Raw genomic sequence first — 15,176 nt, 5'->3', positions numbered from 1 at the left:
TTGGCTAGCCTGATTGGGCCTATCCAGCTTGCAATACAGCGGTCCCTGCACCTGGCACGTTTCAGAAACCCCATGCCTTGCTTCGTTCAGGATTCTGCCACTGTTTCCACCCGCATTGCCATCATGATGGAGAAGCATGGATGCTGGAGGGTTGTTCCCTGTCTTCTGCATAATCCCACAGTTGCTGAGATTGGTCACCAGGGTCATTATGTGTCCTCCCGGGTCATGGCCTCCCACACCCAATCGCCTGCAGCCTCCGCCCCCGCCCCCCATCACTTTGCCTTGGCACCCACTGGCCTATGTCACCACAGGCCTGCACTTATTTATTGGCGGCTGACCACTCCACCTAGACATTTACAGCTGCTCACTCCCTAGCTCTTCATACACTGAGCATTTACCCCCCTCCCACCCCCTCATCCCTCTCTCTCTCTCAGCACTTGCTGTATTTGTTCTTCATCCCCATGTCCCCTCCCTGTTGCACTGTGGGCGCATTGAAACACAATTTACTTGATGTATAAGCGCCTTACAAATACACAATACATAAATACTCTTATCAATTTACTGGAAAGAAGCTTGGAAGTTTTGGGGTTTATATTGTACTGTGCTTTCACCATTTCTAGTACCTTGATGGTTATGTCTAAAACTGCTGGGATTTTTAATATTAAGGTTTTACTGCAGCTTTTAATGTTTTGTATTCTTTCATGTGCGGTTTTCATTGAATTCTAAGGTAAATCGGTATATTTTGAGTATTGTACATTAAACAAGTGAACAATTATTTGTTTGACCAAAATCACCTTTCAATAAAAATATATTTTTTTAAATCTTATTTTTATTTGATTTAATTTCTACATTTGAAAATTTGTCTTTTAGTCGGTTATCTAATATGTGGGACACCATATACTGTGCTCACTTTAATTCCAGGTACAAAAACATGATAGTGTCGGTTAGGCCACTTCGTTATTTGGATAGGCCACACACACATCTTTAGCTAGTGGCAACATGTGATTCTTAAGTCCCAACAGACACTAATAGGCCCACCCACAAATATTGTTATCCGATCTCCTCGATTATTTATCGCACTGAAAGCACTGCATGCTAATAATAACAGAGCCCAAAATGAATAGACAGTAACAACTCTAGCCTTGCTCTGTACCAGTGGCCGAAGTGTACAAAAAGAAGTAGTTGAACTATGTTCCCTGCAGGTCTGCCCCCGCTCGCCACGAACCCCATCGCCACGCCCCCTCCCACACACAATCCAGACACCCAAACCTACACACCTTCAATTTTAGGCAGTGCAATGCACTGAAGTACAAGCTTCAACCTCTTCATACACTTTCATTTTAAAACTAAACCATCCCAGAACGGTTTCTTTTAAAAATAAAAGTATAGGAACAGTGAAACTTAAAAATAAAAAGTATAGGAGCACCGCTCCCTCCCACTTCGACCTCTACTCTGTACATAAACAGTGTCTCGAGGAATATATCGGAAAATACGACTCAACCAGCACGCATTTGCCAACGCTTGTGTTCGTGAGGCCTACCTCAAAGTTTAATTGCATTGTAGTGCCATCTGGTGGCCTCCCGTCGACATTTCAGTCACTAAACACGTACTCCAGATTTTCGGAGCACTCTTCTAATCCCGAATTTATAGAAGGTTTTGAGAACCGAGGACATTTCTGATGAACTGCGAGGTTGGGAGATGTTTGTGATCATTCAAAGTAAGTGACAATCTTACTGCATCCACTGCTAAACTCTCCTTACCTGCTCCATTGATATTTGCCTTTCATAGACCTTGAAATTCTGAATAATATGAATGATTTTTTTTTAAAGACGTTCATGATACTTTCCTTGGTTTATAAGTGCACCCATAGACCTATCAGAAAACTAGTCAGAGCCTCTTCCTACAGAACTAAGCAATCACACCACGGTAATCAGCTTAATGTCCCTACCTTCGAAAGAGCTAAAGCCGGAAGCTGTAGCTTCCTATTTCTAGTGCCAAAAAGCTGGAATGCCCTGCCCACAACACTAAGGAATGAGACCTCCGAGGCAGCATTCCGCAAATCACTCAAAACTAAGCTCTTCAACTAGCTCACCCTGCTACACCGAACCCACCCTTACATTCATCCGAAGTAAGCGTGAGTTTTAGCTAGTTCCCCTGGAACTTTGGAACCTTGAGTATTATAGCTGCACACCATGTAAATGACAATATAACCTTGTACTTTCTTGTATCTTGCTCACTGTTCCTTAGAATACCCACGGTCTGTCATGGTGGTTATCATGTAACTAGAACAACACCTACAGTTCTGTGATGTTTGTTATCTTGTAACTAAGTAAGCCTTATTGTAACTGCGCCACGATGCCTGCGGGCCGCCTTTTGCGCTTTATAAATGTAAATAAATAAAATAGTAGACAAGCCTATTGCTGAAAGTAAGGATACTCAGATATGTTCACCATAGAAGGATGAATGGTGGAATTGATGCTGATGGATGTGACAAATTCCCTACTGCTCTGCAGGAGTAATGGCTAAAGCACCTACTCAGCCGCACACTACTACTAAACCAGCAGTGATCCCAATCATAATGGTGAAAGAGGCCCAGTCTGCAATGTGTTCCTTCTTTGCCTTATGTGGGAGTGCAGGCTGAGGGCAGTCTGTGTTTTCAGGAGAGGTGTGAGCCGATAACAGTAGCAACTGAGACAGCAGTAGTACAAAGACTCCATAGCATTGTTGCCAAGTATTCCAGTTCCATTTGTGCCAACACAAGCCAGTCCTGATTTTTCATATTCCATGCAATGACTTGGAGTTTTGTTTTTCCAATTTTAAGTATAGGCCTACAAATCCAAGCATGCAAGGGAAAAAACCAGGACATGATCAAGTGCCACACATGGAACTGGGAAACCTACAAAATAAAAAAGTCCAATGACGGTTACATTAAAAAGTAGAGTTTTAATTATACAATAAATGTAACTCAACTAATCATAACACACAAAGAAAATCCACCCCTGTAAGAGAAAACACAGGCCAGGCTTATTTTTTAGGGGAATTGAGATTGTGTGTAGGAGAGTGCGAGAGTAGTAGAGAAGGGTGATCAGAGCAAGACATCCTTGGAAGGGTGAAGAGGGCACCAGGGTCGGATTGGCCCCTCAGCCTTTCAGCCTGTGACCATGCCGAAATCGTCTCTGGGGAGTGGGGGCCGGTTTCTGGCCGTGCCTGGGCCAGTTTCGAAGAAGAAAACATTGAGAAAAATATATATATATATATTTTTTTTCTAATTTTTTTTTCTTTTTTTTCAAAAAGCCTTTCATCCTTCTTAGGTCGATAAATGAGTACCAACAGAGGTTGGGTGATATTGTATACATATTTGTTCTATAAAAAGAGCTTAACCCTAAGTGCTATACAATAACATATTATCATTTCGCCTTGTGGACGTCTGCTTGGATTCACAGTAATTTAGTGTACTTAGGAACAATGCTATTTGATGCCACTTCCTGTTTTGTCAAGGGGGTGAAAGGTCATGTTTCATCGCTTCCCAGGAAGTCACTTTGGAGTGTGGTCAAATGACATCACTTCCGGTGATGTCATCAGAGGTCAAGGGTCATGAGGAGAGGGATGAGCTACTTGTTTTTGGGTGACCGGGCCTATTTCTTGTCCCAGTCTGACCCTGGTGGGCACTATATCCCTAAGTAGTGAAAGAGTGATGAGACTAGTGGAGTAAGGAGGGGGTGACAGTAGAAGAGGGAAGGAAGGAGAGAGAAGTGGAAAAAAATGGAGCAGAGAGAAAGGGAGTAAGGAAGTGAGAGAATGGACCAGGGTGTTTGTGACTGGCAAAGAAGACCTTCAAGTCCCATAGACAAATGTGGGAAGTGTCAGGTTACTTGGATGTACGTTGAAAGATTGTATTCCGGAAAGCTTGAGTTACAAAATATTTGAGCCGAATTGCTTGCATTTTGTCACTCAAGCTTTTTGGAATTTCTCTATTTGTCTCCCGCTCTACATCTAATGTATGCGGGGGATACCCCCCGCAGCCCCTGCTCCTCCTGTTCGGCATTATGGGCTATGCTAATTTCAACCAAGCGGAATACGGGGTAAAAGCACATACAGCTTTTTATTTATGACCATTTTGCCCGAAACGAGGTTAGGACATGCCTAGAAGAAGCCCAGAGGGAGTCAGACAGATAAGGCTTCTGCCCTTGGGCCCTCAATGCTAGTCAGAGAAGGTATTAGACAAGGGGGTTATGTATCTCTAGTGACCATCCTCTTAGGGATTAGGGAAGGCTGGGCTATCATGGAGGGTGCCCACAGGAAGACGAGAGAGAGAGAGAGAGAGAGAAAGGTACAGAAAGAGAGAGAGAGGGAGAAAGAGAGAGAGAAAGAGAGAGAGAGAGAGGGAGAGAGAGAGAGAGAGAGAGAGAGAGGGAGGGGGAGAGGGATGCCTGTTAGTTTGACCACCCCCATAACATTCTAATCAAAATACTTGAACTGTCTTTGAGACATTTTGGTTTCATGAGGCCATCCGTGACACCCGCCTGTAATAGGTGCTACAGGCCAAGCAGAAGGCTCTCCTGACTTTAAAGCCTTCAAAGTTCCAGATAACTAGGGACTTACCTAGGACACAAACTGAGGGATCATAAGAAACAGCTTCTCCAGGAAAACATGTAAGCAGTAAAGGACTGGAACATACCCACCACCCAGTCACTGGTGAGAGACGTCGTAGCCATCACTGGATACAAAAGGTCTTTTTATTAAGGGCTATAGGACCACTGCACTATATATCATAAGTGGTCACTTGGACACCTGCCTGCTACAATGTTTTTAGGACTTGAAAGTGGGTTGTGTAGAGCTCCAGTTCTAAACATTCCGTCTTATGGTCAGGAATTCATTATTCAGAAGGTTGCCTATTAATTTTGTATTGGAGCAGTGCTAGCAAAGTTAAATTCTCAGTGCGTTTTTTTATTTATTTGTTTTGACATTTGTAAAGAGCACCGAACCCAGATGCATCTGGGCACTAAATTACGTACGATTGGTGATTACATGGTTACATACAAAGGTCGTTTGGCGCCATAGTTGGTGGTAGACTTGAGTATAAGAGTAGGCGCTAGATTATGTAAGAATGGGGATTGAAAGGTTACATACAAAGGTAGTTTAGAGACAGACTTGGTAATGGGCATGAGTATAACAGTACAGTTAGATTACAGCAAAATCAAGGTTTTACATGAGCTAAGATGAGACAGAATGTCAGAAGCAAGGAAAGTTGTGCAAGTTCAGTTCCTTTGGATTTCTTGGGAAAAGAGCCAGGTTTTGAGGCCTTTGCAGAAGTACCAGAAGGATGGATCTGATCTGAGCGCTGGGGGCAGGGCGTTCCATTGTTTGGCTGAAATCACATAGAAACTGCTACCTCCCGCTTTCTGACATCTGTATCTGGGGATGGTAAGAAGGTGCTTGTAGGCAGACCGTTTAAGTCTGTTAGATTGGGTCTTGGTGATTTGGCTGGATAGATAGGGGCTATGTTCGCTAAACATTTGTGGGTTAAGGATAGTGTTTTGAACATGATACGTTCTTGGACCGGGAGCCAGTGAATGTTTCGTCCGAATTGAAGAACCATGCGCCTTCATCAGCAGGCACCTGGCAAAGTGAAAGCACAACTGGGCCACAATTGAAACAGAGGAATTTGTGGTAGTTTACGCAAGTTGAAACACTACATTTCTGGGTCTCATTTAACCATCCATCACGAACACAGGCAATCGACATGCAGGGAGCGTATCCCAAGTTGCTGCGCGCAGCCATATCCCTACAGGGCCTGAATATATATATCAAGAATAAACCTGAATTGCAGCACTCCAATGCAAATTGCTTCAGTAGATACTTTGACCCTGCCTTAAGGATGAGCCTGACCAATTAAAGGGTAGTGCTCTACCTTTTTGGATGGGGGTTCGTCGTAGAATGGCAGTCTGGTGAGGGTGGATAGCTTAACCTTTTTTGGTTTGTATTCACATATAATGATGTGGGTGATTCTGTTGCTGAAAGGGAGGTCTTCTAATCAGTCCCTACAAGTTTTAAGGAAAACTGATAGCGCACACATGTGCCTTTGCTGAGACAGCCTACAGGTGCCCTCAGCCCAAGCTCTGTAGTGGGTGGCACAGGGCAGGTTCTCTGGTCACATGCTCATCCCTAACAGCAGCTGGCACATAAAGTCTCTCCAGGTAGAGGTTGTTTTTTCATCTTCTTCGTTTCCATTCTAAATTGTAATAATTGCATTTTGTAGTCAGTCTGCTGGCATGTAAATCTTTAATTATAAACAATTCCTAGTTGTGGCATTGTGACTGATCAGAGCACACAATTATAGAGACACAGCAAATTGATATCGCAGAGTGTCAGCTAAATGAGCAGGTTCAGCTATAAGAGGACTGATGTATATTGGTGTCTGTGTGAGGAATTCGACCATCCGCACAGGGAGAGTGTGCTTGCGTGGGATTTTTTGATTTTTTAATAATGAAAAGGAATGATGGGAGACCAACCTCTGATGACTGTGCGAGGCCATTCCACAGACAGTCCATCTGCTTCCCGCACAAAATGCATAATCACATGTACTCCGGAAAGACACAGCCTACAGGTACTGTCTTCCCTTGTCATATTCAGCTGGAATGTGATAGCCCTGGGTACATCAAAGAATCTCAAGGAGGGGGAAGGCACACCTTCCTCCAGCATGGGCAGCCTAATTTAAATATCAAATACCCTATGGAGCTACTTTCCTTTGTCCTCAGGCTGGTGGCAGTGCATACCAATGAGAGATAATTGAAGCAAGCCTGAAGGGGCTTGGTTGCCGGAATAGACAACAGGCAAGGCGGGACTAATACCCCTTTGGTATGCAATGTGTCAACTTGAAGCTAGCTCCCACCCCTCTGTATGAAAGGCAGTGGAATGCATGTCTGGGTCCACTATTTACCATAGGAAAACCCCTGCAGAGCTGACCCCTTTCAGAGGGTAGAAGTATGTGGTTTGAGGGAGACAGGAAGTCTGCTCCCAGCACAAACTTCATGGGAACCCTGCACTTTAATGAAGAGTCACAGAGGGCTCAGTTAACCAGAGAGACACTTTGATCTACAACAGACAGGGAGATGGTTTGGACTTAGGTATATATTGTCACCCCCTTTTCTGTCATGTTGCAGAGCACTCAGGTCCTGACTTTATGCATAACAGAAGATTGTTGGTGGGAACCCAAGATTGGTTCATTAAGGTGGGCTTAGTCTGCAACAATCACTTGGACCTATTTGGCTTTAAAAGAGGGCTGAACCCCTCACTTAGCAGATCATCTGAAGACTTTGAAAGCAGTAAGAATAAAGACTCATTCAGACCCGAGCTGAAGGTACAGTATGCCTTACATCTTCCGCCAGTGAAGGAAGGTAACTCCTGACCTTCCTTCACTGGCGGAAGATGTAAGGTGGAGAGGGAAGCAAGATCCCTCCCCTAAACATCTCCCAGGGAACAGAGGGAGATATTGGACTCAGAGGACCAGTCCAGCAGCTGCAGAATCGGTAACCAGCCAGCACACAACGTGCCCTGCTAGGTTCTGCCAGCAAGTTTCTTAGGTGGCAAGTGCTGGAGAGTATCTGAACTAAGGACAAGGCCGTTGCCTGCAAACACTCTCCTGAGCGTTGGGCCCTCCGCCTTGAAAAGACACGAGCCCTGCGAAGAAGGTAGGATTGCCACACAAGCATCATCAAGCATCCATCTTTTAAGGACATTTTTTGAGACAGTTGAATCCTTGAACCCCGTTCGACTGCACCGCTGACTGTTGTCACGCCGCAGTCACAAAGCCATCCGAGACACCTCAACCAGCATTCCAGATCCGCCAACCAGCACAGAGAAAATGATTCTTGGCCCAAGCCACCATGCCGGACAGCCTGCAGACGTCCATCCAGCCTCGCTTGCCGAACTGCCTGGAACCAGCAGCTGTCTCCCACCACTAACTCTGTCTCAAGGGCTTCAATGCGCCCTGGAACTTCCTTGACACTGTCGAGCACCAAGAACTTTTTCAACACCAGGTACATTGTGTTCTTCCCCCCCTGGTCCTTCTCCGAAGACCCCTAGAGACAGTTATGACCCGTTTCCCTAGTGGTGCTGAAACCAAATAACATTGAACACTAAGACTAATTACTTTACCAACTACCCTCCTGTCAGTATCCAGAGTGCATCCCTTTTCTTTCGTGAAACTGTCTGTCCTCTGTGTTCCTTTACAGGGTGGGCTGTTTTTTTAGTGTGCTAGAACAGTCTTTTGTAGTAATAATAAAGTATATATTTTTATACAACCTTGATTGGACAGCCCTTTTATCATTGAGTAATAATTGTATCTTCACTGTGTTACAACTAACTAACAATCCACGACCTTGCAGAGATAAGCCTTTCCTTCCATCCAAGTTTCCAGAATGTGTACAAGCAGGTCTTATAATTCACTTGTATTCCAATCTGTTCGGTTCCATTTAGGTGTGCTAGAGGTGTGGGGTTGATTGATGGTTTAGAAACCGATATTCATCCCTGGACCACTAGTGCCCTGGAAGTGGATTAGTCATATTGGTGGCAAAAGGTTGAATCATTTGGAGCCTTGCACACAGCTAGTCACCCAACGATAAAAGTACTGCTGCGGGCAAGATTTAGTCACTGCTAGGTAATAGTAATAGTTATGGAGCCTGACATGGAGACTATAAAAGGAATGGCCAAGGATGTCCTGCACGTTTTATGTCAAGAGAGGGGACTTCCCCACAGCAACTAAGGTTAATAAACCTGAGTTGCTGACCAGCCTCCAAGCTTGGGTAGTAGCGAGGGCAGTTGGGGAGAAGACCCCAGAAGGATGGGCTAGCTCCCGTGTACCCGAACAGACAAGACCTTCCGGAGGTGGTAAATGACGAGGATGACCGCATGAGCAGTGTTTCTCCCCAATCATCCCAGCGGGGGCAAGTGTTGTTTCTCAACACGAGAGTGTCAGTGAGGACAGGGGCTAGTTCGGCATCCACCAGGTCCCAGACCTCAGCACAGTCTCTAAGTGGCCCAGTAATTGCTCCGGCTGTTAATGGGGTAGCGGCGGTTCCATTTAATAATGTCCCCTCAAAAATATTGCCATGCAAAAATGTCACAGAAAAATGGCCGTTATTTGTGGGGACATTATTGCATGGAACATGTGGGGGACACCCCCGCAACCCCCAAACCCTTTTTTTCTGCCCCTATCCCCATATGTATGGTCACCCATATAATATCGCCACAACCTTTTCCCGGCGATATTATGTACGGCGACCATTTATATGGGGATAGTATTACCTGATACTGTAGCGGCTAGAAAGCTCCTGCTCGATGAGAGGAGGCTAGTGCTAGAGGAACAGAAACCGTAGGAAAAGTTCACCATACAGCTGCGAAAGCCGTCTCTTGAAGAGCAGAAAGGGGCCAACCGGTCCGCCTCTAGCGAGAACAGCAGTAGTGGCTCAAACCAGAGTGCCCAGGATAAGCCCCAACAGCACATCCCCAAAGATTTAGTACAGGCTTAAGAAGAGGGGAAGGATATTTGTGGCTGGTTTGAAGCGCTCCAGCTGTCATTCCAGCTGCAGGAGATGGATGAAGTACTGCCGGGTGCAGCCCTGATGAGTTGCTTACGGACACCAGGGCCTGATGCAATTCTTTAGTTAACTCCTGAGTAAAGGCCAGCTTAAGAGAGCATGAAGGCAGCCCTCCTCAGGAAGTTCTGTAAAACCCCAGAACAGAATCTCAAGAGCTTCAGAGAGCTCAGAAAGAAAAGTGGGCAGACATTTGAAGCATTCACACACTTGTTGTTGACATATCTGAGTGGGTGGGTGACTGGTAACAAAGTTGACACATTTAAAGGGATGTACAATTTGTGTGTGAGTATGTGTTGAAAAATGGTGAGGTTGACCTACACCAGCATCTTGTGGACAAGACTATCACAGACTCTAGGGAGCTTGCAAAGGCTGCCAACAGTTTTGTGAGTACTCAAGTCCAGAAAATGTCTCAGGTGAGCACACCCAAGCCGGAAGCAAAATTGGCAGATAAAAAAGTAAACAAGGATGGGAAGGACAAAGGTCCAACCCAATCCATTTCCAAGTCAGGTCCCCAAAAGAATGAAGGGAAGCCCCCAAACTGTACTTCAGCCGTGCACAACATAAAACAAGAGCGCAGGCACCCCTAACACTGGGACACCTGCGTTCTCACAACCCAAAGGTTGTTTTTGTGTGTAAGGTGCTGGGCCACAGGAAAGGGGATGCTTTTTGCAAGGGCTTACCCAAACAAGCCATAGTGAATGTTGGACTTGTGGAAGAGGCCATCATTAGTGTGGGTCTTTCAGAGGAGGATTTCTCACTAGGCCAGGGAGTGGCCGATTGTGGATTGGTTACACTGAGTGGGAACGGTACTGGATCTCCAGAAGAGACCCCAGTTCCCAATAATACTCAACTCTATCTAGAGCACATGTACATCAATGGATATAAAACTCCTGCGGTCCGAGACACTGTGGCTAGCATCAACACTGTCACTTGGCAGTGGGAACAGCTAGGTCAGTACATTACTGTAGTACTGTATTACTGTAGTACTACTGTAGTGTACTGGGAGGATGGACTCCTGTAGAGTGATCCAAAGGATTCTGAGGGTGAGGACACCAGAAGGTTGGTGGTTCCCCAATGCCACAGAAAGTTCCTTTTGGATTTGACTCACCAAATTCCTTTAGCGGGTCACTTAGGAGTGACTAAGATATCAGATTGGTTGTCTGCACACTTTTTACTGCCCGCAGTTTGGTGTAAAGCTTAAGGAATTGGTCAGGTCCTGCCTGACTTGTCAAGCTTCTGGCAAGTAAGGTGGTGCCACAAAGGCCCCCTTAACAACCTGTGGTTGGGCGGCCTTTCGAGAGAATAGGCAAGGATATTGTGGGTCCTTTGGATTCTCAAACCAGCTCAGGGAACAGATACATCTTGGTTGTGGTAGATCACGCCACAAGGTACCCTGAGGCTGTCCCTCTGAGAAGCATCAAAGCCCCTGTGGTAGCAAAGGCTCTGATTGGGATTTTATCCCGTGGTGGATTCCCAAAGAAAGTCCTTTCTGACAGGTGATAAAACTTCATAGGCATGAAGGCTATGTGGGAAGAGCATGGTTCTATACATCCCTCCATCCACAAACAAAAGGGCTTGTTGAGCAGTTCATAAGACCATGAAAGGCACAATAGATGGCTTGGAAGAGCACCTGAGAACATGGGATATTCTCCTGCCATGCCTTCTGTTCGCCTACAGGGTGGTGCCACAGAACAGAGTAGGGTTTAGCCGCTTTGAGCTTCTATTTGGACACCATGTATGAGGTCCCCCCAGTATAGTGAAAGATGAATGGGAGGGCAACCCCTCATCCACTATGCAGGATGTTGTGGACTATGTACTTGGTGTTCGGTCTAAAATGGCAAAGTACATGGAACAGTCAACGAAAAACCTAAAGGCCAGTCAGGAGCTGATGAAGCACTGGCACAACTAGAAGGCCACAGTGACAGTCTATTTTCCAGGCCAGTGGGTGTGGATTATGTAACCTGTCAAACCCAGTGCCCTTCAGGACAAGTAGACTGGACCTTACTCTGTGCTTGAAAAAGTAAATGAGGTAAATTATCTCATTGACGTGAAAGGACCTAAACATATGTGCAGTGTCTTTCAAGTCAACAGGCTAAAACCCCATTATAGCCGTGATGACTTGGTCATGGCATTAGTGACAGATGGAGAGACTGAAGAGGAGACTGATCCCCTCCGAGACCCCGTGCACACTGAAGCCACAGATGGTCAGTTGATGGTGTCAACCTTGCAACAGGCCTATCAGAAAAGCAATTGACAGACTGTCGCTGTTTACTGGGACAGTTATCTGGTCTGTTTTCGAGTCCTTGCAGCACATTTTGGGGTACCCATGATGTGAACACTGGAGACAGTAAGACAGTGAATAGCAGAATTCACTGCATGTCTGATAATGTCAGGGACACCATCAAGGAGGACAATTCTAGGATGCTGTCCCTAGGAGTGATAGAGCCATCCCACAGCCCCTGGGCTAGCCCAGTGGTACTGTTCCCTACAAAGACCAGTAGTGGGAAGACTGAAGTTTGCTTTTGTGTGGACTTCGGGGGCTCAAATCTGTCATGTAGCCAGATGCTTACCCCTTTCACCGGCCAGATGAGCTAATTGACAAGCTCAGCACTGCCAAGTTCATGACTACCTTTGACCTCACTGCAGGGTACTGCAGGTCGGTTTGACAGACAGAGCAAGAGAGAGGTCAACATTTTCAACCCCAGAAGGACATTAACTGTGATGCTGTTCAGAGTGGGGAATACCCCAGTCACATTTCAGAGGATGGTTAATCAGATTTTGTCTTGGCTGGACAACTTCCGTCTTACATATTTAAAGGATATTGCTGTGTTCAGCCACATCTGGGCGGATCACATATCCCACCTGAAACAAGTGCTTCAGATGCTGCAGAATGCAGGTCTGACTACCAAGGCCACGTAGTGCCAGATAGTGCAGGGCACAGTGAATTATCTAGGCCACCTGGTCGGTCAGTGGAGGTAAGAAAACAACCTCTCGAAGCGTAGGTACAGGCGTACAGGCTGTGAAGGATTGGGACATCCTCACCACACAGATGCACCTGAGAGCCTTTCTAGGTCTCACCGGGTACTAGGGGTATGGGACCATTGCCATACCCCTGAATGATGTAACTTCCAATAAAATGCAGAAGAAGGAAACTTGGAACCCCACCTGTCGAACCTCCTTTCAGGATTTGAAGGATTTATTGTGCAGGGCTCCAGTTCTGAAAATGCCAGACTATAGTCAGGAGTTCATAAAGTAGACAGACGCCTATGATTTTGGGATTGGAGCAGTGTTAGTACAGCTGAACTCTCAAGGGGTAGAGCAACCTGTCTCCTACATTAGCAGGCGGCTGACAAAAAGGGAAAGGAACCGGGCCTTTGTTGAAAAAGAGGCTTACGCGATCGTGAAGGCAGTAAAGAAGCTGAAACCCTACATTTTCGGGTCTCACTTTACAATCCAGAAAGATCACTGGTCTCTTCGATGGTTAATGGCCATGCAACGGTAGAACCCTAAGCTTTTGCATTGAATTCATATGCCTACTAGGATTAGATATGGACGTTCAACACAAGCCAGGCTCCCAGCATGGAATTGCAGATGGCTTCAGCCAATACTTTCACCTTGATGCTGAACCAGACCTTCAGTAGGGTGGTGATTCACATGTTGAGGATGGGGGGCATGTGAGGAATTTGACCATCTGCACAGTGGGTGTGTGTTCGCCTGGGCTTTTTTGAAATTTTAAAGGAAATGGAGGGTTGCCCAGAGCAATGCCAGAGATTAAGATTTATTCAAAATCTTCCAGCCATCACCTCTTTTGTTTTGCACCAGCTATCACACCTTTATTTATGCTATCGAGGACTTTCAAAGATGTGCGGGTGCTGTGCATTCCCACTCTGCCACAAAAACGTTAGATTTTATGGCAGTATGAATTCGGCATGTTGGCGTAAACCAATGGGCCTCATTACACGGTAGGCGGTGGACCAAGGTGCTAGCAGCACCTTGGTCCATGCCGGTAAAATACCGGCACCGCCTTGGTGGAAAGGGGAATTACCGCCCTATTCCAAGGTTGGCGGTGCGGTAATTCCCCCTTCCACGATTGCCCTTCCCATTCCCATTTTTGCCCCATAAAACATAATGGGGCTGGGGAAGGTGCTAATTACGGTACCGCAAATTTGCAGTGCCGTAATTAGCACCAAGGTCCCTTAGCGGGTTGGTTTTTAACGCCTGCTAAAAGCAGGCGTTAAAGTACCTACCCGCTAAGGGACCTCGCAGTAAGGCGGTAAGGGTTAACGGTCACCGGTACCAGTACCGGTGACCGTTAACCCTTACCGCCTACCGTGTAATGAGGCCCAATGTGTTCCTATGCAAACTGGCCTTTTTGAACACTTGTGAAAGCATGCAGCTTCCACAAGACTCCATTGTAAATGTTCCCTCTCATGGGAAAATGTCAGGTGGCATTTACACTTTTTGGAAAATAGTGTACAGTAAAGAACTTCAGGCAATTTGACCTTTTTTAACACAACATAACCATGTGTGATGCTATATGGCAGGGACTTAAGAGCACAAATGTCCAAATGTAGCTGTACCCCTTTTAATAATTACCATTTCATAGAAAATGACGCACAATATGGACTGAGGCAGAACCTACTGGTAGGGGGACCAGAAGTCCCGGTTTTGCGTGGACTGTCCCAGTATTTGGTGCTCTGTCCCCCTTTCTCAAAATTATGTTCCCATTGGAAACTGCAGTGGTCCCGTTTTTTTGTAGTAGGTCTTCATGGCTGACAGGCATGAATGAACATTCTCGCTCAGAAGAAATACTGCATTTTCCAGTTTAAGATAGTGTTAGTTTTATGATAAATTATTTATAATATATTTTTCTTTGAACAGTAACACTTAAACCCCCTTCTCCTCCAAACACTGCTGAAGTGTAGTGCCTTTTTCAAGAGTTAGTCCTACATATATGTTCGTTGTCCTGTCCCGGTTTTTTACCTACTGGCTTAGAGTCTCAGTGTGCATCAGTACGTGTCACCCATTCTATTGGCTGCTTACATCCATTCAGGAAGGACTCATAGCCGGCACTGTGCAGGGCCTCTCTGCTCCCCGTCGAGCTGCGAGGGGGCGTCCAAGGATCGGTATAGGCGTTGGAGCGGGCCTTCATCTCCTCCTTCAGAATCAGGCGTCCAATGCTGCCCTGGAGCTGGGGGTACAAGGGGAAGAAAAGAAAGAGTTGTGGGAGTGGGGGCAGGGGAGGAGAAGGGAGGAGAGTTAATCCAAATCTGAAGACACATGCAAAGATCGCATTACATGTAATGTGGAGCTCTCAGGTTTCTCATTTCCATGCATGGGGGAGCAATCCAGTCCCAGTTTCAAAGTATCCCCCAAAAAATCAGGAATGGATGCCTTCCTCGCACATGGAACTGGGGAACCTGAAAGTTCTTGTTAGGAGGAAAATAAAGCTATTAGTGACAAAGACCACGTGACAGATGCTTGCTCAGTGAAGGTGATGGTTCTATGTTCATTTTTCGACGGGTGTTTTGGCCAAAACGTTTTGGGGAAAAAACTCATTGAATTGTTTTTTTTGTG

The 15,176-nt window shown here is 45.9% G+C and overlaps 1 protein-coding gene across 1 annotated transcript in view; it reads right to left on the bottom strand.

Moving 5' to 3' along the window:
* ABLIM3 (actin binding LIM protein family member 3) overlaps positions 1 to 15,176 on the bottom strand; it is a 770,500-nt gene that overhangs the window by 31,174 nt on the left and 724,150 nt on the right. The window contains exon 17 of the mRNA XM_069651389.1: positions 14,643 to 14,790. Within this exon, the coding sequence (XP_069507490.1) occupies positions 14,643 to 14,790 (148 nt within the window). The remainder of the gene's footprint in view (positions 1 to 14,642; positions 14,791 to 15,176) is intronic.

Source organism: Ambystoma mexicanum, chromosome 3p, assembly GCF_040938575.1.
Source record: "Ambystoma mexicanum isolate Mex_15411 chromosome 3p, UKY_AmexF1_1, whole genome shotgun sequence".
In the NCBI taxonomy this organism is placed as follows: Eukaryota; Metazoa; Chordata; class Amphibia; order Caudata; family Ambystomatidae; genus Ambystoma; species Ambystoma mexicanum.
Note: the sequence above shows the minus strand (reverse complement) of the source record. Positions and strands in the feature narration are given on the sequence as shown.